The sequence below is a fragment of the Phasianus colchicus genome, chromosome 2, assembly GCF_987193195.1.
Source record: "Phasianus colchicus chromosome 2, bPhaCol1.hap1.1, whole genome shotgun sequence".
Classification (NCBI taxonomy): Eukaryota; Metazoa; Chordata; class Aves; order Galliformes; family Phasianidae; genus Phasianus; species Phasianus colchicus.
Window position 1 is genome coordinate 37,075,795 of NC_143437.1, and position 23,053 is coordinate 37,098,847.

General features: G+C 34.9%; 1 protein-coding gene across 1 annotated transcript in view; it reads right to left on the reverse strand.

Annotated features, from left to right (window-relative positions):
• The window catches only part of RYR2 (ryanodine receptor 2), a 355,102-nt gene that overhangs the window by 106,269 nt on the left and 225,780 nt on the right, over positions 1-23,053 (reverse strand). The window contains exons 34-49 of the mRNA XM_090135386.1: positions 22,279-22,438; positions 21,916-22,002; positions 20,969-21,195; positions 19,692-20,490; positions 18,983-19,183; positions 18,750-18,855; positions 14,790-14,933; positions 10,602-10,875; positions 7,693-7,807; positions 6,968-7,100; positions 5,705-5,808; positions 3,672-3,807; positions 2,879-3,065; positions 2,316-2,421; positions 1,581-1,701; positions 209-378 (exon numbers count right to left, since the gene is read on the reverse strand). Of these exons, the coding sequence (XP_089991512.1) occupies positions 209-378; positions 1,581-1,701; positions 2,316-2,421; positions 2,879-3,065; positions 3,672-3,807; positions 5,705-5,808; positions 6,968-7,100; positions 7,693-7,807; positions 10,602-10,875; positions 14,790-14,933; positions 18,750-18,855; positions 18,983-19,183; positions 19,692-20,490; positions 20,969-21,195; positions 21,916-22,002; positions 22,279-22,438 (3,070 nt within the window). The remainder of the gene's footprint in view (positions 1-208; positions 379-1,580; positions 1,702-2,315; positions 2,422-2,878; positions 3,066-3,671; positions 3,808-5,704; positions 5,809-6,967; positions 7,101-7,692; positions 7,808-10,601; positions 10,876-14,789; positions 14,934-18,749; positions 18,856-18,982; positions 19,184-19,691; positions 20,491-20,968; positions 21,196-21,915; positions 22,003-22,278; positions 22,439-23,053) is intronic.

Below are 23,053 nucleotides of genomic sequence, written 5' to 3' on the forward strand. Positions count from 1 at the left end.
CTATATGAATCGAAGCATTATTCCGAAGAATCCCTTTTCACTGATTTTCAAATATTCTTGAAACTAATCAGCAACAGGCAGCCCAGTCAGCAGAAGACAATACGAAAAAAAAATTTAAGAAAAAAACAACAAAACTCTGAGGGGTGAAAAATGTTTTAGTGTTCACTAAGATAGAAGAACAAAATTTACAAAAGTCTCAAAATCTTACTGTATCTAAAGAAGCAGCAGCACGGAGATCTGGCAGAAAGCCAACTTCAAGAAGATGTAGAAGAAAATCCTGATCCTCAATTCCATAGACCCTGTCAAGGAACAAAACCATGGCTGCCTTGTGATCTGGGCAAAACCCCGCAGACATGTCAGGTTCCACCACAGTACCATCTAAAAGGAAAAAATGAAACTTCAATGACAAGGAACATCTTTCGACAGCAAACTAGGCTGTTTATGCTACTTCTCCTTGGAGGTTTCAAGTTTCTGTAGATATGAAATTATCTTCCTCGTGGCTTTGTTTACACAATGGGAACATAATGTGGTTAACTGAAAAAGAATGCATAAGGCAAATTCTACTCTGACAGAACTCTAAGTCCTTAAGTACTTTTCTGTTCATACTTTGTGTTTAAAGAGACTCCCAACTGTTGATATTCTAACAAGATGAAAAACACTCAGATCAGACTAACTAATCTCTAGACCACCTATGCATAATTCGTAAGAAATTAGAAAATTAGAAACTAATAGAATAATTCCATCTCAAACATCCCAGGAATTAGACACTGGTAAGCACACCTGTGATGCATGACAATGAATCAACAAAGTTCTCTATCTGGAAACTTTCAAAATACCTGAAAAAAATTAATAGAAGTATTTTTTTTTTTTAATCTTTACATTTTCATTTTGAAAACAAAATAAAATAATTTGGTATCCGTGAGCTGTTCTCTATGCTATTTAGATAGCACTTTTAGATCTATATTATTACTAGTTGGAATACAGATAAATAATTGTAATAACAGAATGATTTTTTTTTTTAATCATTTCTACTGTAACTTATTGGCATTCCTGTGCTGAAAGTTTTTAGACAATCCAGGTTTTTTCTAAAGATACCCCAAAAAGCATATATTTTTTATATTAATGTTCACTTTATGCCCAAGTATTGCAAGGAATTCTATGTAAGCAGAATTACATGTATGCTATATCTATAACTTCACCATAGTTGCTGAAGAACAACTCTGGTGCCTTAGTAAGACCTGGTAGAAACGATCAGTAGGATTAGAACAACAAATGCAAGGATTATTTTTTTTAATTACTTTAGAAAAAAAGTATACATTTGCAGATTTTTAACAGACTTTCATAAAATCTCTTCAATAAATTTACATTAGTGATGTAAGCATACACAGAATGATTAACTGTTGCATGCAGAAACATTTTTGAAACACGTTTGAAATGTGATTTTACTTCTAATATGAATTATACATTGCATAATTTCTAGGATACTATGAAATACTGAAGGAAATATGTATATTACTATACAGTTTAATCATAAAATTTAAGAATTGGGTGAGAGAAAAACAGTACAATAATCATCTTACCTTTAGCTATGGTTGGCATGTGGAATGGAATGCTAATTACGCCCACCAAATCTTCCAGTGGAATCAAAGACCTTAGAATTGACCGGATTCTTATGGCCTCCCCTTTACCAGCATGTATTAGCTAAGGAAAAGATAAATAAAATATTACACAGGTCTTCTTTTTATCTTGTATATGTGTTCATAACGTGGAAACTTTGCAAACCATAAATACACAAGAATGACGGCTCTCAAACTCATTATGTTTAGTGTTGTAAATTTCAGAGAATCTATACTTAATTGCTGTGTTTTGGATGCAGATATGGAAAGACTAGAAATCTAAAGGGTTTTTTTTTGTTATAAGATTAGACCCATTTTCAGAATTGAATGTTTGGAAAAACAGGTGAACAAAGCATCAAAAATGTAGCACATGGTAGAAGAAAAAAATAAAAAACAAAAGCAGACTTTCAGATGTAAAAATATATATTTTCTCCCCTTCCTGGCTGAACAATGCTTTCAGGTATAACAGTTGTTGGTTTGATGTTGTTTTTTGTGTTTCTTATTTTGGTGCTTTTGTTTGTTCTTATGCGTACACTGTTTTTGTTCAAGGTACACATTACCTATACTGAGATAGTATGTAGTCATAAAACTGCTTTAGTACCCAATTCCATGCGTCTTCATGGAAAAACCCAACAGCAGAAAACCAATCAACCAGTAAAACTGTCTGCACTTTCCAATATGTGAATAAACAAAACTTACATGCATTTCAGGGGCACAGCGTCCTAAGAGATCAATCAAAGCAGCGTAAAAGGTCATGATTGCATTCCCCATATGAATGGTGTCATCTTCTTGTTCTTCCATTTCACTGTAATTAGTTAATCGATACGACAATTAAACGATGAAAAAATAAATAGGAGAAGGTTTTTACATCAGCAATAAATAAAAAACTTCTTATAGCTGCTACAGCTTTTACGTGGTGGCTTCCTCATATCCAGTGCACTGTTAGTGGACATGCACAGAATGGAATTTGTAGCTAGAAGACTGTTGTGACATCTCCATTGTAATAATTTATCTGTCTCATCCAATCAGAGGACCAATTCTTAACTGAGCAAAAAGAATTCTGAAGAGGATATAATATTTACATAAAGCCATTTAAATCTAACTGTGGGAAAAGCAGTACTTGATAAAACATCATTCTCTACTCTCTATGGAAGAATCTAGTCAATAATTTGTGTGTTAAAATAAAGAAGTCATTTCATGACTAGGATTATGAAACTGATATATAAATATGATGACGATGTAAGCAATTACACTGCACCTACAGGATTCTACTAGATCCATTAATTGGGGAAGGTCCATCTCTTGTTGGATCTTCTGATATTTGTATTGCTTCCTCCATGGCAGCAAGTAGACCGTTGCCTCCTTCTCCTCTTAGAGCTGGACCAAAACATTCCGGTCGACGAATAAGCAGTCTGACTACAACATTAGCATTTTCCTCCACACTCTCTCCTATCACATGAAATATTAAAATTTAAGTTTCTATCTACAATTAGAAAAAGTTACACAGAAATGCAGGATGCAAGGTTAAGTAGACACTTAAATACAAACCTGTTTAAATATCATGACAAAATTGTGTAAACACACAAATATATCCCTCTAATTATTATTCAAAGCTATGAAATCAAATATGTGATTCTATTCAAAATTACAAAACATGAGTGATTTGAAGTGAGAGTGCTAATGACAGGAGCACTATAGCTGCCTAACACAAGCTGGACTGTTCAAATCTTAAGCAAATGATGGGTCTTTGGCTCTACATCTAGCATAAATTTTATCTTAATTAGATTTAGGGGAATTTGCTCCACTTCCAAAGGAGATGCATCCATTCCAAGGACTAAAGATAGGTCTAACAATCAGGGAGTAGGCTTAAAGGAGCCTACCAGATCTGTGAAATGGGCATCTACGTCACTACATGCCTTGCATAGTCTTACTCGAACTGTACCATAAATTTATCTTAATACATTGGCTTGCAGTGTTATTTTAAATGAAATATTTAATGCAGCTATTTATTCAGACATTAGAGGAAGTTATAAAACTGAAAGGCTTTTATACTACCATTGCAAAATACAGCAAAACGAAGAAAATCCAAATATCTCTCTCCTTCAACTGGATTCCATCCAATGTCTGGATAGCCTTTAGAAATCAACAAAGGACAACTCTGCAATCCACATCCAGCCAAGTATCGAACCACCTATAAAGCAAGATAAGGTTAAAAAAAAAAAGATATTTCTTGTAAAAAAAAAAAAGAGAGAGAGACAGAGAGAGAAGTAAAGTTGCAAAGCGAAGTCTCCACTTATATTGTCTTGAACTTGACTTCTACATTCTGTTATCCTGAACATCTTAACATCTTTATCAATGACATCGATGACAGAATTGAATGCACCCTCAGCAAGTTTCCTGACAACACCAAGCTGAGTGGTGTGGTTGACACGGTGGAAGAAAGGGCTGCCATTCAGAGGGACCTCAACAGGCTTGAAAGGTGGGCCCAGGTGAACCTAATGAGATTCAACACAGCAAAATGCAAGGCTTAAAACTTGGGCCATAAGAATCCCAGGCATCTATACAGGAAGGGGCGGTCCTTGAAAGCAGCCCTGCAGAAAAGGACCTGGCGGTCTTGATGAATGAAAAGCTTAACATGAGCCAGCAGTGTGCCCTTGCAGCTCAGAAAGCTAATGGTATCCTGGGCTCCATCAGAAGAGGGGTGGCCAGCAAGCAGAGACAGGGAGGTGATTGTCCCTCTCTACTCTGCTCTGTGAGGCCCCATCTGGAGCCCCCAGTACAAGAAAGACAGAGAGCTGTTGGAGAGAGTCCAGAGGAGAGCCACAAAGATGGTCAGGGGACTGGAGCACTTCCCCTACGAAGACATGCTGAGGGAGCTGGGCTTGTTCAGACTGGAGAAAAGAAGACTGCAGGGTGATCTCATTGCAGCCTTTCAGTACCTGAAGGAAGCCAACAAATAGGAGGGGAATCAACTCTTTGAAAGGGTAGATAACAGCAAGACAAGGGGAAATGGTTTTAAGTTGAGGGATTAGGTTGGATGTCAGAGGGAAGTTCTTTACTATGAGAGTGGTGAGGTGCTGGAACAGGCTGCCCAGAGAGGTTGTGGATGCCCTGTCCCTAGAGGTGTTCAAGGCCAGATTGGATGGGGCCCTGGGCAGCCTGGTCTAGTATTGAGTGGGGAGGTTGGTGGCCCTGCATGTGGCAGGGGGGTTGGAGATTCATGATCCTTGAGGTCCCTTCCAATCCTGGCCATTCTGTGATTCTGTGAATGTAACCAAATGATATTTTAGGCAAGACAGAAGAACAACTTATTTCTTAGCTCGCCTTCCCAACATTCCCTTATTTCCACCACTACTAACTGCAAAGCCTTCACTTTGTCTCTTTATACATCACTGCTTTGGTCTCTACATTTCTCTTCCAATCATGAGCATTAAGTATTAGTCAGCTTGGTGACAGTCCCCTACTATATCTACCCATCTTTGAAAACTTATATCATATGTAACTTACAGGTGCGCTCTTTTATTTTAAATTTGCTTTTCACTCTTTTTTTTCTTTCTTACTTTTTAAACATGAATTTGTTTTATATTCACTATAATTCGGACTGGCAGCTACAGTAGTAGTTTTTACTTCTCTCTCTCCTTTCTGAATTTTAAGGCACTATCTACCCTCAGTAAGCCCCTCCTGGCTACTCCCAATCACCTTCTTGTCTTTCAGGTTTTCAGAAATTACTTCTAGCATGATTTGTTCTATAATCTTCCCAAAAGAGTAATCATCAAAACAGAAAAACAAAGGAAGATTTTATCAGTGGTGTTTTGTTGAGGGTGGATGCCACTATTGCCCTTGAATCAATTCCTGTCAGTATTTCCTGCACATGTAATAACCATAAACTCAAAGTTCAATCATCCAGAACATCAGCAGAAAGAGCAAACAATCAGATTCTGATAATCTTCCTCCAAAGGTTATTTAAAATTTCCATATAATTTTCTCTTGGATTTTGATTATACCGTTCTACTTTTTACAGGCCTGAGCAAAGGAATCTTTGCCTTTCCAGAAGGTATAAAAATATGCATGATAAAGTAGCTACCAACCTTCTCCAGATCAGGCTCCCTTAAAGCTAGTGCAAGTTCATTGTTATCCATCACAGATGCTGCTGCAACATCTAAAGGAGTTGATCCTCGCATAGAAGGAGAGGCTGTTGAAATAACATTTTGTTTCAGTAGTAATTTAATAGAAGCTAACAATTTAATAGTATAATAACGAAAACTAGTTAATAAAATATAACATTCTGTAATTAGTCAGCACATTACTATAAATGTATCAGTTAAAACACTCAATTTATAATCATCTTGCACTCATATGAAACGTAACATTAATAGGAATCAAAAACACAACTTAGATGTTTATGCTAGAAAACCTGTCCCACACATTCCCATTCTCATCACAAAATTTGTTTAAAAATGTTATTCTTTACAATATTCTTAACTGAGATTACTTTGTTTTGAGGAAAAGATGAAGAAAATTTTATGTCCAAAAGAATGACATTTTATCTAATATACTGAAACTGAACATATCTTTCAGCTTCAAAATATTAGAACATGTTATTTATTTCTGTTAAAACAGCAGTCAATATAGTATCAGTAAAAGCTAATAGTTTCTTACTAACATTCCAAATGCATTTGACTTTGGCATTTTCTCTCCAAAAGGAATTTTGGTTTATTTTTCTGTCCTGTATTTATATTTAAATAAGACTTTTTTATATACATTCTGCACTAAAATGACTAAATTAAATGAAGGAAGAAAACATCTTCTCTGTAACACAGCAGCCTAGCAAAGAAAAGCTAACATTTTAGGAAAATTGTAAAGTTTAATTCTGGGCACCTATGTACTCATAGTCAAAATGAGCTTTGTATTTGACCCACTGGTATAGAAATATACTGAAAACTCAAAAGAATCAAACAGTACAGCAAGCCTCAGCAGTGAGAAATGAGCCAGTTAAAGACTGCCAACATTCATCCATGATCCTCTTTATCAAAATCAAGATTTTATTCTCCTCCATAAACAATTCAACTAAACACTAATTCTTCCTTAATGTCCAGGCATATACCACCAGGTGTATACAATATTACCTCAACTCAATGTTAATATTGTGGTTTTCTCTGGAGTTAGCTATAAAGTTAATGAAGATATTTTTTAATTAGGTAAAGCAGAAGCTTTGAGACAAAAACAAACAAACAAACAAAAACAAAGCACAGAGGAACAGAGAAAAAAAAAAAAATGAGACGGTGAGCAGGGGGAGAAGAGAAAAAGAACAGTTTTTGTTCAGAACATCACAAACCACACACATTACTTACCAAGGCCAACACTGCTATTTTCCAATAAATAGCTAAGATGATCAAACATAGCTTTTTGATTCTGCCTACTAATGCGGCAAAAATAACATAGGAAACGACAGCAGTTTGCCACCATTTTTGGGAAAGTGATTTCCTAAAAATCAAGTGAAAACAGACTAAAGCTCAACCTCTAAAACAAGCATAAAAGTTGCAAGAGATTATTTACGTAACAGTCATTTAACATACTAGTATTTATGCATAGTATTCAATGCATACCAGTAAGGATATTTTAAGGTTTCACCCTGAACTCAGCAGAGCTCCAAGCCCGTTAATAGCTCACTGAATAACACAAATCTGATTATCAACTTGAAAATAAGAGCTGGATTCACACAAATTCTAGATTCAAACATGAAATAACGTGAATGTTCAGATTTACAAAGTGATATTTCATCCATTTTTAATTAATTTTGAAAAAGATTCTTCAAATCCCTTTAAAATCCATTAAACATATGAAGTGGTATTGATGCATTTTTTTCTTGAAAGCATCTGAATTTAGTGCTAAATCCATCTTTTTCTAGAACAGAAGAATGGAATTTTCTAAAAACATAATGATAATTATTGTGCTATTGAAAATTAGTAAAAGGTTGTGGTCTCAGTACCTCCAATGAGTGCTTGGCACCTTACAGGATAAGGCTTTGAACAGCTATATTTTAAATTCTCTGTCTTCTAAGAGTAAACTGCTTTACCTTGGATTCTCCTCCACCAAGTACATTTACCATCACTTCCATGACGGTCTCATGCATGCCTAAAGCTCTCATGAGATTGGGATGTTGATAAAATACTTTATTATTCATGATGTCTCTACAGGAAAACAAAAGAAAAAAAAAACAGATTACAATTTTGTGACTAGTTTTGTTATTGTGTTATTTGCAAAGGTGATGTACTGTGTAATTCTTCACCATCTGAAGTGATTCATCATCATCTACAGTGAAGAATTACCTTGGGAACTTCTCCAGGTTCAGTCTCTCTCATCCTTTCTTCACCTTACCTCTGCCCTGCCCTTTACCACCACTACAAAATATTCCATTTTTTTATGCACATTTTTTTATGCTTTTTCCATATTTTCCATATGAAAGCTACTGTTCTAATCACCACTTGATTACACCTGAGCATGATGCTTGTCTACTTCCATTCCCAAGCTAAAATTACTTTCTGACAAAAGTATGATATAATATTAGCTTCAAGTCTATATTCAACTAATTCATATTTTCTGATAAAGCACTCTTTTCAGAATATTTGCAGCCTCAAAATGCTTGACATCTGCCTTCAAGATTAAGAAGAAAAGATACTAAAAAAGAAAATGTAGATCCAGCTACCCTCTAAACATCAGAAACATTAACCAATGTTAATGTTAGTTCATGAATTAGTAGTCAGAAGGACTTCTACATATTTCTGCAGAATAGGTTTACATACTTAGAAATCAGTCCTGAGTATTATAACATCAATATTTTATTTTTTATTTGTGCTATGTCCAATAAAAATGTGCATTTTAGAAAGTAATTACATTTCTAACAACTGTAGTTAGTCATGAAATCATGCATAATCCAGAATTAAATGTAAAGACAAGCAGGTCATGGTAGAAAAGAACTAGCAAGTCACTATAGGAAATACTGTTGTCCAAATAGGCCAGAGATGATAAAACCTGGAGCCTGACTCCAAAAACTACCAATACCACATTTCCTTTCTGCAATAATGTTAAATAATGCGAAAGAAGAACTCAATGATGGAATTCTGACAGAGCATACTAAATTCCTATTTAGCAGCTTTTTTTCATGGGAATAATTAAATGCAGAAACTCAAAATATCACCCATTGACTATCCAGCAATTATTTCAGAAAGCACATAATTGCTGACTTAATTGAGAAATGTCACATTCCAGAAAAACTCAATGGCATTTCTGTGGGAACAGTTCTTAAGGAGGAACAAGTGAGTCTTCCATTTTTCATCTGGGAGAAAGAAATGTCTTCCACTCACAGTAAAACACTTGGCATTTCTAAATAGCAGCTGGAGCTCAGGTTAGGCTATAAAAGAACCAAATGTAGAGCTGCAGAACTATGATATAAGCTATTAAGAATGGTGTGAGAAACAGGCTGCAAGTAAACTATCTTAGCAGAAAATAGCTCTTTATTTTCCCTATAACAAAATTTCACATATCCCCAGACTGTTAGAATTAAATCAGCCTGACTCATAAATTCCTTTGTAGTACAAAAATGGTAAGGAAAACAAACGCTAACAAAAAGAAAGCAGAATATGAAATGAAAACTATTGAGATTGGCTTCCCACCTCCCACCCCACACATGACCACATCAGAGTCTAAAAATCACTCACTCGTTTGAGTCTTAGGTTAATGAAACAAAACAATTCAAATTTACAAGTACAAAAGTGGATATAGAAATGCCATTTTATTTTGCCTGTGAACAGGCGACTTTCCCCTTTACCAAGCCTCACATCAAATACATCGAATGGAAAATCAATTGGACCTGCTGTACAAAGTAGTTCATAATGAATCAGCAAAAATTATTTATACAAATTATTTGCATATTTTAGATTTTCAGTAAGCAGGGGGAAAAAAGCAAAAATGTTTTTCTTTGCACAACCAAAACTTCTCTTCATGTATTTCTGTCATTCTTTGAAAAATCCAGTCTCTTTTCTGGTCATTGCTACAGTTGTTTGGAAATTTCTAAAACATAATGACGTTTAATCTCACCAGATATCCCTGATATGATAATGCCTCTTTGGAAAAAAAGAAAACTGATAAAAAAAATAAACTTTTCGCTTGTAGAGCTGATTATGTTTTCTTTATACAGCTTTCTCCAACTGCAGTTCCTATTAAGCTATATTTTAGTGAAATAATTATGAAAAAATCATACTGCGTGGAACTACTTCATAATTCAAATTGTAACAGCTACATATAGCACAATAGAAAGATGTCATATGTGCAGACATTTGTATATTCGACTCCATTTGCTGAAAGCTCTAGGGATTTGTATGGGTCAACAGTTTCTAGTCCCTGCAGTCACATAAAATCTTCTGTCAAGTTGTCCATTTTCACAGCCATAATATTTAAAATATGACAACAAAACATATTTCTGTACATATTTTGTATATTTATTTCTACATATTTTTCTTACATATGGACATGAGGGAATAGCATGAAGCTGTGCAGCCGTGCACAGAGACATTCGGGCTAGTTATTAGGAAAAGGTTCTTCACCAGCCACTAGAATAGGCGCCTCACAGTAGTGGTCACAGCACCAAGATGACAAAGTTCAAGAAGCATTTTGGACAATGCTCTCAGACTCAGGTTTGATTTTTGGATGGTTCTGTGTGGAGCCAGGAGTTGGACTTCGTGATTCTTTTTTTTTTTTTTTTTCCCAATTTCTATATTTTGAACTCTTCTCACAAGAAAAACCTGACATATCACTTGCTACTCTCCAAAACTGAGGCATATAATGCTACAACTGAAGATCCTACACAACTAATGCCAAAGTCTACATTTACATCTATGTAGACTACTTACATTCATGTTTCATACAACTTTATTAATATAAGCGAGACAGCTGATAAGTATCTGTACATTAAGCGACATTACCCACCCTAATCCACGAATCATAAGTTTCTCTTCCTCCTTCCCCATCCTGACACTGAGCAAGGAACGGATTTGGCCAAGGGATGCCAGGAGATTGATTGTATCTTCCACGGACACACTATTTATGGTGTAAGTCTTTGGTAGGGCTCGAACCAAGCCACCAATACCATCATATTGGCGATGGAGCAGTACAAACATGGCCCTGACTAAATCTGGGTCTTCTATTACTGATTCCTGGGCCCAGCGCACCATTGTATCTGAAATCAATTGCTGAAGAGTAGCTGTGAAGAAAATATACAAATCACAAAATTACCATTAGTTTCTCATATCTCTGAACATAGTCCCTGAAGCAGGTTTTTTTAGGGATTTCTACAGCAAACCACTAAAGAAAAGTATAATCCGACTGGAAAAGCAGAAGCAACTCAACAAAAAAAGTCCCCACTTAAAATCAAAATACAGGGAATAAATCTAATAACCTAAAAGAAGCATGAAGACACAAGCTTTTCACAAAATGAACAGATTTATTTATATATATTCTTTTTTAGACTTTTGAAGGAATTCATCTCTTTTTATTTCTTTTATACATATTATTGCAAACATAAGGAAAATTATACTGTGGCAAATGAAGATGTGGCATCGTTTATTTATGGAGCTAAGATGCATATCCAGTCAAAATTTTTGTAATTTTCAAAACGAAACAATTAAATTTAATCTATTACTAAATGAAAATGGCCATCAAAAGAAATAAATGAAAAGGCTCCAATCAAATAAATGGGAAATTGATGTTTGCAGTTTGAATTCAAGTTCTAAATAAGAAATTCATATCCAGAATCTATATCCAGAATACCTGATCAGACAAATTTATCCATTGCAAAGATTTGGATAAATTCTGTATATTAAAGCACATAAAATATATAATATCAGTTAAGATTTGATACCACAATTTAGAAAAATTACGCATGAACAAAGAGTTAAGACAAAGTATTTATTGAAAACAAGTGAATACTGATTTTTTTTCCCTGTTTAAGGGAACTTCCATTTAGGTTTGGAAGACTTAAGTAATCTAGGACCCTCAAGTTGTACACTAGAAAATGTTGCCTTTGGTAGTTATCTAACTAATCAATTTTCTTCTATGTCAAGTGGATAATAGAGAAAGTTTGATAAGAGAAGTTTTATAATCGCTGCTGAAGTTCAATGAACTGGCAGATAAATATTCTGGTACTGAAAAAGATTGTTTATGTAGCACAAATATAGAAAATGTTTTCAAATTAGAAATTTTTATGATGAATGTAACAAATTTGGAGTAAACTAGGTGTAATTTCAGTCTAAATGCAAACAAAAAAAAAAAAAGAGAAAGCACTCAAAAAAAGATACTGACCAAGAAGAAGAAAATATTTAGTTTAACAAAGAAAAGAATCTGTGCTATTATATGGCAATACAACGTAAGAGAAAAATATAAAAAAGAGCACAGTTTCTCTACTACTATTGAACTACTGAACTCTGGATATTTCCATTATAATAGCACATAGCATTTTTTAGGCTAAAAGTCCTTAAAAATAAATAAAATAATGAAATGTGTCCTGGCTGATATTTCAGAAAGTACCGGAACTGAAACCAACAATAACAAAAAGAGACAAACACAATATTATGCTGCAGTTGTTCTTTGTGATGTATCACAGGAGCAGCCTACCAGTTTCCCTCCTTATTTTAATAAATGCAATACTGCATTCCAGTTACTTGTGGATCCATATCTTTTTTGCAATGCTGAATCTAAATAGCCTAGCCATCATGTTGAAAACAGAATCATAGAATCAGGTGTATGCTTTTTTGCTCTGATGGGTTGAGTGGTACTAGTCCAATATAATATTGTCTTTGTATTAACAAATATGTTAGAGAAACAAATATATTGTGTAGAGTTCTAACTTTACTGCAAGAAAAATGAAACAAGGAAATTGTAGGATTTGTCACAGAACCACAGAATGGCCAGGGTTGGAAGGGACTTTCAGGATAATGAATCTCCAATTCCCCTGCCACATCCAGGGCCACCAACCTCCCCATTTAATACTAGACCAGGCTGCCCAGGGCCCCATTCAATCTGGCCTTGAACACCTCTAGAGACAGGGCACTCTGCTTATACCTAGTCTGTAATCATCACTATGATAACTGAAATAAGTTAAAATCTGCAAAGCTAGAAAGCATGGTTTTAGGAGGAGAAAAAATATTTCACTTATCACTAAGTTAACACTAATATCTGGCAGTTAAGTTGATTTTTCATTATATAGAATCACAGGGAAATCATAGCCCATAATATTAAGCACTAACATTAAACAATCAAGTTAACAGTCCAGTTTCCCTAGGTATTCTATTTAGTCATCAAATAAAACCAAGTTTCTCCCAAACTCAGGATAATTAATCCACAAGGCCAGAAATTGATTCCTGCTAGTAGAGTAGCCAAATATTTAACTAAAAGTTCACTCCTAGTAGTAGCACAGCAGGTTCAAAAATTAGAATACTTGAGAGAACCACCAGATAGTATCCAGTGAGTAGTGGTCAAAGGATCAATGTTTGGATAGAGATCAATGACAAGTGGCATCCCTCAGGGATCAGCATCTAGACCATTGTTCTTTAACATTTTCAGTGACATCAACACTAGAATGAAGTGCAATTACTTGCACTTCAGTAAGTTTGTGGATAAAACCAAGCTATGGAGTGCAGTCAACACATTTGAGGGACAGGATGCCATCCAAAGAGTCTCAAGCAGAGAGTGCAGGTGAATCTCACGAGGTTCAACAAATATGAATGCAAGGTCTTGCAACCAGGTTGTGGCAATCCCCACTATCAACACAAGCCAGGGGACAAAAAGCCCTGATAAAAAGGACTTGGGGATACTGACAGATGGTAAGCTGGACATGAGCCAGCAATGTGCTCTCAGTCCAGAATGCCAGCCTGCATGAAAAGAAGGGTGGCCAACAGGTTGAGGGAAGTGATCCTAGCCCTTTACTCAGAATGGTGATATCTCACCAGGGCTACTGTATCCAGATGTAGAGTCCTCAGTACAGGAGAGACATGGACCTGTTGGATAGCATCCAGAGGAGTGCAACAAAAATGGTCCAAAGGATGCTGAGGGCAAATTGAGAGATGGGACTGTTCAGTCTAGAGAAGATAAGGCTCTGGGGATACCTTTCAATATCTAAACAGGGGGCTATAAAAAAGAAGGGGACAGTCTATTTAGCAGAGATAAATATAGGACAAAGGGAAATGGTTTCAAACTAAAAGAGGGGACCTTTAGACTAGACATAAGAAAAAAGTTTTATATGGTAAGGGTGATCAAGCACTGGCACAGGTTGCCCAAAGAGGAGGTGGATACCCCATCCCTGTAGACATGCAAAGTCAGGAAAGACAGGACTCTAAGCAGCCTGATCTAGCTGTAGGTGTTCCTGATCACTGTAGGATCCACACTTTTCAAACAATTCTATGATTCCATGGTACTATGACCATAATAAAGGCAAAAAATAAAAAGAAATCACAACTGACATGTAAAACAGTAAATAACATTCCATCATCCATTGGATGCAAGCACAACTTGGATGCCACTTCCATAATCCATGTGCCACAAATAGAATTTGGATGTCACTAGTAATGACTCTTATAAAGATGGAAGAGTAGAAAGTGACAGAAAAATTACAAAGCAACAAGTTTTTAATTTTAGGCTGGATGGAGAGACTTTCTCCATGAGTAGCTTTGTAAATTATGGTCTAATTGTGCAGTCTTTTTTAGTTGGCAACTTTCATGCAAATACCGATTTGGTGCAGATTTTACAAGCAAGTTCTCATAAAGAGGACCTTGCTACAATTAGTCTGCATTTACTCAACAAAAATCAAGAAATGTTCTATAAAAATTATATAAAAAAAATGAGGATTAAGTGTGGGGGAAAAAAAAACAAACCACCAACAACAAAACAACCCACAATAGAAGTTTCCAATACATCCCACTGGGGAAGAAAATCTGCTTATCATAAAATATAAGTAAAATATTGTTCCAGCTGAGCTTGTTTAGAGTCAGAGCTACAAATATTGAGGTGCACAGATGTTTCACTAAAAATCCATCTAATTTTTGCTGAAAATGGAACTTTCTTCTCCACTGCTCTAGTTATTTGGAATTCAGACACAATAAACTGTGATTTAATGTTGCTTACAGGATGTCTTAGCATCATCATCAACTGGCTTCTCAGCTTGCTTCTTCTTCAGATATGTAACTTTTTCCATTAGGTATAGGAGGCGACCCCTAATGGTTAAATCATTATTTCCATCCAAAGTTCCATCTTCACCCAGTTCAATTCCTGGAATCATAAATATATAACAAATAGTAAAATAATACATTTAAACAAGTTGCAGAATACTTTTTATTTTGTCTACAGAAACAATCAAACTGAACTACACTGGTTCTGTTCTACCAGAACTATAAAAAAAAAAATTGACATAAGTTTAACAAGAAGCTTTGGGAAAAGTGCAGATGAAGTCTACGTACTAGGCAGGAAAATGCAGACAAGGATCATGTTATTCTATTAACCTACTGTGGAAATTGTGTACTGTGATACATAAAATACATAGCAAAATATATTTCTCTGCTCAATTCACTTCAGATGTTTTCACATTAAAGTTGATTCCTATGTTTTGGAACTGTGCTCAGAACTGTATATATACACTGCCTATAGACACAGTAGGATTCAAATGATAGCAAGCAAAGAGAATGAGATTTTTTTAGGTAAAACAAATCACAGAAGTGAAAGAACTCAAATTACAAGTATAATTTCTAATGACTAGTCAGAAGATAGTAGCCACAGTGAACTCTTTCATGTGATATACTTTATAGCAAGCTCTAGAAGTGTAAGAAAAAAAATTACGTGACACTTCACAGAACCACAGACTTGCTGAGGTTGGAGCAAGACTCTGGAGTTCTTCTACTCTAGCCTCTGTTCAAAGGAGGGTCAACTGGTCAACTATGGCAGATTGCTCAGGACAAATCAATTCAGGTTCTGAATCTCTCAGGATGGAGACTGCACAATATTTTTGATCAAATTGTTCTTGAGTTCCACCTATTATCCTTACAATAAAAATTAAAATAATAGTAATGATAATAATAAACACTTCAATTTCAGATAGAATATTCTGTATTTTTTTTTTATGTATTGATACAATTCCTTCCATGAGCCTTAACTTCACAGTAATCAAGCCCTCTTGGCTTTTTGTTGTACAAAGGGTGCTCCAAGAATTAAAACATCTTTGTGGCTTCTCACTGGATTTACTCTTGTATAGGAGAGCTCATTATACCACTTTTTACTTTCTTCTTTCATGCATACAATGCATGATCTGCACACATTACTCACAATAAAATAAGCTCGAAGTAAAAATGCCATTCAATTTTTTGGGGAGGCTTGTTCTTGTTTTTTTTTTTTTTTAAACATTCAGAACAGTTCCATTTCCATTAGAAGTTATTTTATTATATTTAGTCCTTTAGGAGTGTTACTAGCAAGTGTTAAACTACCAAGAATTATCAGTAAATTCAAATTTAACATGGAATCACAATTACACAATGGTTTGGATGGCAATCTCTTGAAACAGATTAACAGTGAGTATACTGAAATGTCTAACCAGTTAGAATGCAAAGCTGCTCTGAAATTAATCATATGAAATGTCTGTTTTCCCTTCCCCAAGCTGTAGTAGTACATCAGTGATTTGCTAACTGTCAGTAGAATTATTTCAGTCATTTCACTAGATATGAACTGTGTCTAACTACTCCAAGAAACATGAAACTTGACATATATAACTGTTTAACTTACTTTGCAGTATACATGTTTTGAATACAGACTAATTTATTGTACTCAACTGTAACACATTGTCTGACCCATAAAATTAATCTTCTACTTGTAGATTATGCAAATTACTAATTCTCTGTAAAGAAAAGAAAAATAATGACAAAACTAGGCCAAGAAATTTTATAAAGCATCTTTACATAACTCAACTCTAAGAAATATTGAAAAATTAAGAGAACAATGAAGCCCATTCACCTTTCCTATGTTTTTTCTAAATAACATTTATTTCATCTTTGTTTTCTCTCAACTGATAATTTTTTTTTCTCCCTTTTTTTTTCATTCAGAATAAAAATATTTAATTTGAAGTGAATACACTTTTCAAGATTTTGATTTATAGCAAATGGAGGGGGAGCACAGAATACAGTCAAGGGAAGGTCAGCTAGGTATAGGAATGAGCTGGCAGGAAACTCATTAAGTTCAGCAAGAAAAAATAAAGCTCTTCATCATAGACAGACCTACTAAGTGTGACAGTAACAATTGGTTTGAAGTCGTTAAAAAACCTTTGCAAATGAACCTAGGAGGTCTTGTTGAACAACATGCTAAACACCAGTCAGCAGGGCACTGTGAGAGCAAAGAGAGATAAAAATATCCTGTATTAGCAGAAACATAATCAGCAGCTCAAGGGAAATGACTCAGTGTTCAGAATCCATGAAACAACATCTGAAATAGTAGGTTAGGGCTACCCAGTACTAGAAAAACACTGAAAACCTGGAGAGCACCCAAAAAATGCCCACCAGGATTATTAGTAGCTGGACTACTATCCTACAAGGAGAGGATGAAGGAGCTGAAGTTGGTATCCTGCAGAACAGAATAGCTGTTGATCAAAATCTACCAGGAAGATGTCAGGGCAGTATAACCATGCTCTTTCTGAAGTGAACAAGATACACTTGTGAAACTAAAACATGTAAGATTCTAAAACTTATCATTATGATACTCAAATCTTACAACAGGTTGTCAAAAGACATCTCTGCACTTAATATCTCTGAAGATCCAAAGTGAAAAAGCACTCAGTAAACAAGTCTGAATTCATTCTTGAACCTAGTTTGAGAAGGAGACTGCAAAAAAGTTTTTCAATGGTGTTTGATACTTTAATGTGTCCATAATTTTCTCAGTAACAGAAGTTCAATCTTGACATGGATAAATCCAACCAAATTGTCTCATGATAGACAGGATATCAGCTGTCCTTACTCTACCAATAGAGGAAATTCATGTGTTATGATGTCAGATACTGATGACATCTTTATTTATTTGTATATTTTAATGTGTAGTGAAGTAAATAATTAAAAGCATTATTTCTGGTTAAACTGCGATCAGTAAGGAATGGAATTCAGTAGGAAAAGTGCTGAGATGCTCCTACTCAAAATTCCTCCCTCGACAGGAGAATTACTTTAAAAGATACATTACCACACATTCCTATATTAGCTTCTTCTAGCTGACCAGGCATGATGTTGAGCTGCCTGTTTGCTTATGCCATCTGGTAGTGTCTCTTTCATTTTGCTTTTTTAAGTAGTATATTGAAGTGAAATGAAAGGATAGGTATCCTTCAAACAGCAAAGCAACAAAGCACATACTCTAAATAAAACTACATTATTACTGATTCACAGATATGAGCCTGACATTTAAAATATAAGGTATAATGTATAATATAAAATTTTTGCTGCTTTGTTTTTCATGGATATTTTTGTATTTAATTTTTTTAACGTATTTCTCATTTTAATATGGCAAGGAAATTAATAATTGTATTTTGGAAATACAGTGAAGAAATCAAAAGTACATAAATTAAACTGCTTCTTTTGAATTTTTCTGAATTTTCAACAGGTATACATGTTTAATCATGTCTTAGAAGACTGACCCATTAATATTATGTTATCTTGTTAGATAGTCATACTCCATTTCTTAAAACAAAGATACCCTATACTGACACATGTGCGAACAAAGATGAGGAGATGATCGAATGGAACTGCTTGAAAAACAGATGAGCTAGACTTACTCAATACATAGAATGAATTCCTAATGACTTGTATAGTTGGAAAAAAAAACAAAACGTTTTCCTTCATGAAGCAAAACATACTGCATTCTACACTAGTTTGATAGTTTGACCACATTTGAGGAGAAGAATACATATATATTTTTAACTGCACACTCTGTATTTCTATTTGTCAGTATTTATTGTTGTTATAGTGCAACCTCTACACTAGTTCATTGCTTTTATTTCCCTAAAATTATCTAGAAAGACAGTTTCTAAAGCTACTATAAGGAAAAATGTTCAATAACAGGACTTACCACAATGTGTCATTAGGTCTTCATGGAAATCCAGGAGTTGATCCCTAATTTCTTCAGGGCAAGGACAATCAGTTTTATCATCTTTGAAGTTCAGCAGCATGTTAATCTTAAGACATAGAACACAAAGGAAAAGCAAACAACACTTATTTCTAAAGGAAAATCTTGGAAATAAAAAGGAACTCTGCTATACATGGAATAAAACAAAAAAAATTACAGTTAGTTGTAAACTATACCTGCTCCTGAGGTGGGGATCGAAATTCCTTTGTTTTTCTAGCTGTCAAGGCAGCAGACATGTTTAAGGCCTGCATCACTTCATTGTACCGGAAGCGCTGATTCTCTTGAAGCTTGGCCACAAAATCATCTGAAAATGCTACAATGGCTTCTATTCGGTGTCGTACCTGGCAATCACACAGGTACTGGAGTAGATGACACATCTGAGAAAACAGTATCATAAAAATCAAGCCAAGAAGACTTCTCTGTAAATTAATGTAAATAAGGTTAAATTCCTTACAGAAGCAGTTGCTGTCAAATAAATAGATTTCAAATTTTCATTTTAGTTATTTACTGCATCTGAAGTGATCATCAATACATCCTAAACCAGAAATATCTTCCATCTGCAAGAGATTTATGGACATAAAAATATAAAGGACAATAGATTTACTCCTTGCTGCATATGCACTTCTTTTCTGTCCGAATGAACAAACAAGAAAAAAATCCTGTTAATTTCATTAAGAAAGTAATTCAATTTCACAAAACAGATGTTTGATTCACTGTGAAAAAGTTCATGCAATTAGAAAGATACTAAATCTTCTCATTTCCCTCAAGGAAATAAACTCTCTATTTAACTACGATTCAATTACTGTGTTCCTTGAAAGACAAATTACCAGGGAAAGAAGAAAGGATCTGGGAAGAAACAGGAACGACCATTAACACAGGAGTTACCTGTAGTTTAACAGGTTCAGGAAGTTTCATCTGAAGGAGTCCTTCCTTTGGCACTTGCTCTCCTCTGGTTTCTTCCTCTCCTTCTGACTTGAGCTCATCTGAACTCAGCTCCTTCTCTGAGAGATCCCTTTCATCCTCCAGATTCGCAGCTTCTTTAAAAACCCGTGGCTCAATCAACTGTAAGATGTGTTTAAGATCCCCGTTGTGGAAGATTCCCATAATTAGGAGGGTGTAAAAGAGCTTGATGAGGGGGACAAACAGAAATTCAGTGGAACCTCCAACTGGGTCTCTGACGTGGAGGCTGCCCTCCTGAACAGCTTCAGTCAGCATCTCTATTGTTTTGGCCTTTAAGATTTCTAGCGGGAATTCAGGACTAAACTGAAAGCACTCACTGTTAATGCTTACAAAACTCGGTGAGGAGAACTGCATTCTTGGCCTCAAGGAAGTACTGAGTCCTATACCAGGGAGGCCATGTTTCTTGTTCTCATCAGGAAACAAGGTAATACTCTTGGTCTCATCAGTCATTGGAACAATAAATTCATTATTCATCATTAACCTGGCAGTTGCATAGGTATTGAGATGGATGTCTATGAGTAAGTCATAATATCCTGCACGCAATAATCCTGGCATATATTTATTCTCAATAGCATACAGAAGCTGAGATTCATCCACATGGCTACACATAGCATGGGCCACTCGGTTGTTCCCTAAAGCACACACAGCTGAATATAATCGGAGAGTATGGTAGTGAAATTTCAGCAGTTCTTCTTGTTCTGTCAGCTCTAAAATATCAATTGTTCTGCAGAGAAAAGAACAATACAGTATATTTCAGTGCAAAAACTCACTTAAGAGAATGAATTCTTCCTATGGATAACATTAACACAGTATCATTTATAGGGATGGGCTTTTTCAGTTTCCAACTTTCCTAATATGCTGCAAACCTAAGAAGAGAAATGGATCTTTGCCCACCTTGCAGATTATTTTTAATAATTTATAAACAATATTACTTTTTAATTCAAAAACTACACAGTCTGTTAAAGGGTTTGGAGGAAAAGTAGGAGGATGTAGGGTTTAAAACTTTAAAAAATAAAATCAGAGTAAATTTTTAGTATTATCTAAATCAAAACACATTACTCGTTATTTACTTGTGTTATAAATACAGAGAAAAAAAATGAGATGAAGAACTTGGGCTTCACTTCCAGAAAACTTTATTACATACCTAACATCATAACCCCAGTTTAACCAGATAAACTTATTCATATATGAACAGTATTAACCTGTTTTCTTCAGGAATGTGAAGGGCCATGAACTGCAAAGGATTCAAGCATTGTATCATCCAGCCTTGACGTTCGCTGATCCTAGAGACATCAACTTTCAAGAAGTGGTTTGGCACTCTACTCCAAAGCACGTGAGTCAGAAACTGGACATGGAGACGTGGAGGACACTGGGAGACTGGGTTTTTGTGTTCACTTTTGAATAAGCCAGCAGATAATGGCATTACATTCTGGAGAATTCCAATGTAAGAGACAATCAGTTTCATCATCTTTACCAAACAAGGAATAATATTTCTCAAGAAATATATTCAACATACAGTACATGAAGTTTTCAGTATTTTGTACAATCCATTGGTAACTGTCGGCAAACATCTTCCACAATATAGATATATATTATTAAATAGCTATATTTGGAAGAGAGGCTTCAATCGAATGTGTTCTCTTCCTTGGACCAGATATCTGAATCTGACTCTTCTTTCACCTCTTAATTTCTAAGTCATTCATATATACAAAGCACAAAAGTCAATTCCAGTCTTATTGAGTGTGCTCTTTAAATATATCTCAAAACTCTTTTAAGACTCTAACCTAACCTGCAGGTAACATTGGTCATCCATGTTCTGTTTACAGAATAAAATATTTGCCCTCCTGATCCAAGTGACTTCATTTCATCATGAAGGATGAGATTTAGAAACTTCAATGGGACTTTGCAATATCTTCTTCCAAAGCTTCCAAAGTCCTTTTCATCCAATATACTATATTTCAAGTGAACAAATTAAGAATTGAAATAGCACTAAGCAAACACTTGGAATAATAAATATCGGCTCAATACCACAAATACAATGAATGCAACATTTACGGAAAAAAACCCACAGAAAAGAAAATCTGATACCACTTATTATTTCTAAACCTGCAAAAACACAACAACAAAACAAAATCCCAACATTATTTACCTTTATTCTACCCAACTCAAACTGGAAAACATTGGGGCTTGTAGCCTGAGCAAATACAGCAGGAAATAACTTTGTACTTGGTTCAACCTACAATCAAACATGTAAAAACATTTAATCACTTAAGACAGCAAAAACCATTATATATTATTGTGTGTATATATTGAAAGAATAACTATATTGAAAGCCATTAAATAAAAACCTTTGAATAAAACTCCAGAAAATACAAATAAAAGGGGAAAATTACTATTTCAACAATGGTATTTACTTTTCCTTCCAATCTTACAACAAACTTTCTAATAAAATGCAATCTGAGGATTCAGTTGCTTCCCTTCACATTGGAAGACACCATCAAAAAATACTCGCCTGATAGTATGTGCCCAGTTCTTTGCCATTAGCTGTGAAGGTCAGCAGGCCACTGGCAGCATCAACTAAGCAACCAATCTCCAGACCATTATTATTACGTCCTTGCCCAGGGCTCATGCTCTCTCCTGCGCATACCATATAGCAGTTGCTGCGTTTTATACTGAATTTCAAAAAACAAATAGATTTATAGATGGAGATATGGATAGACTATAGATCTAGTCAGCTAAGAACTTTTACATCAAACAGCACCAGGAAAGTGCAATCACCCTAATCAATGACAAAATTCAATGAAACTTAGATTTAATAATTAAAATGAAGATGACAAAACACAAAGGAGCTCAAATCTGTTGTGAAATTTCAAGAGACAAAAATAATTTTGAAAAGTAATGGTTTAAATTGCTTAGTGTTAGGCATAACAGTTTCTGACACAGAACACAAGCTGAAATGCTGAAAGGCATTCTCATATTAGTTCTTGGTTTCTCAAAATCAAAATAAATATTCCAAAAATAAGGCCATTTTGCTTCACTTAGTATCAAAAACCAACAGTTACAGGATCACTGTCTGAATGACTCAAACTACATATAAAAGTTGCATTAACTTTCTATTTTTCAGAGTCTATTGATTTGATTAGATCATTATTCGTCTGTTTCTTTACAAGCAGTAGGAGAGAATGCCAAAGTTAAAAGAGGACAAGTGAAAAAAAAAAGCAACAACAAAAAAGCCCCACGTAAGGCCAATTACGTTAAATTCAGTGGATTTACAACCTATAAATTGT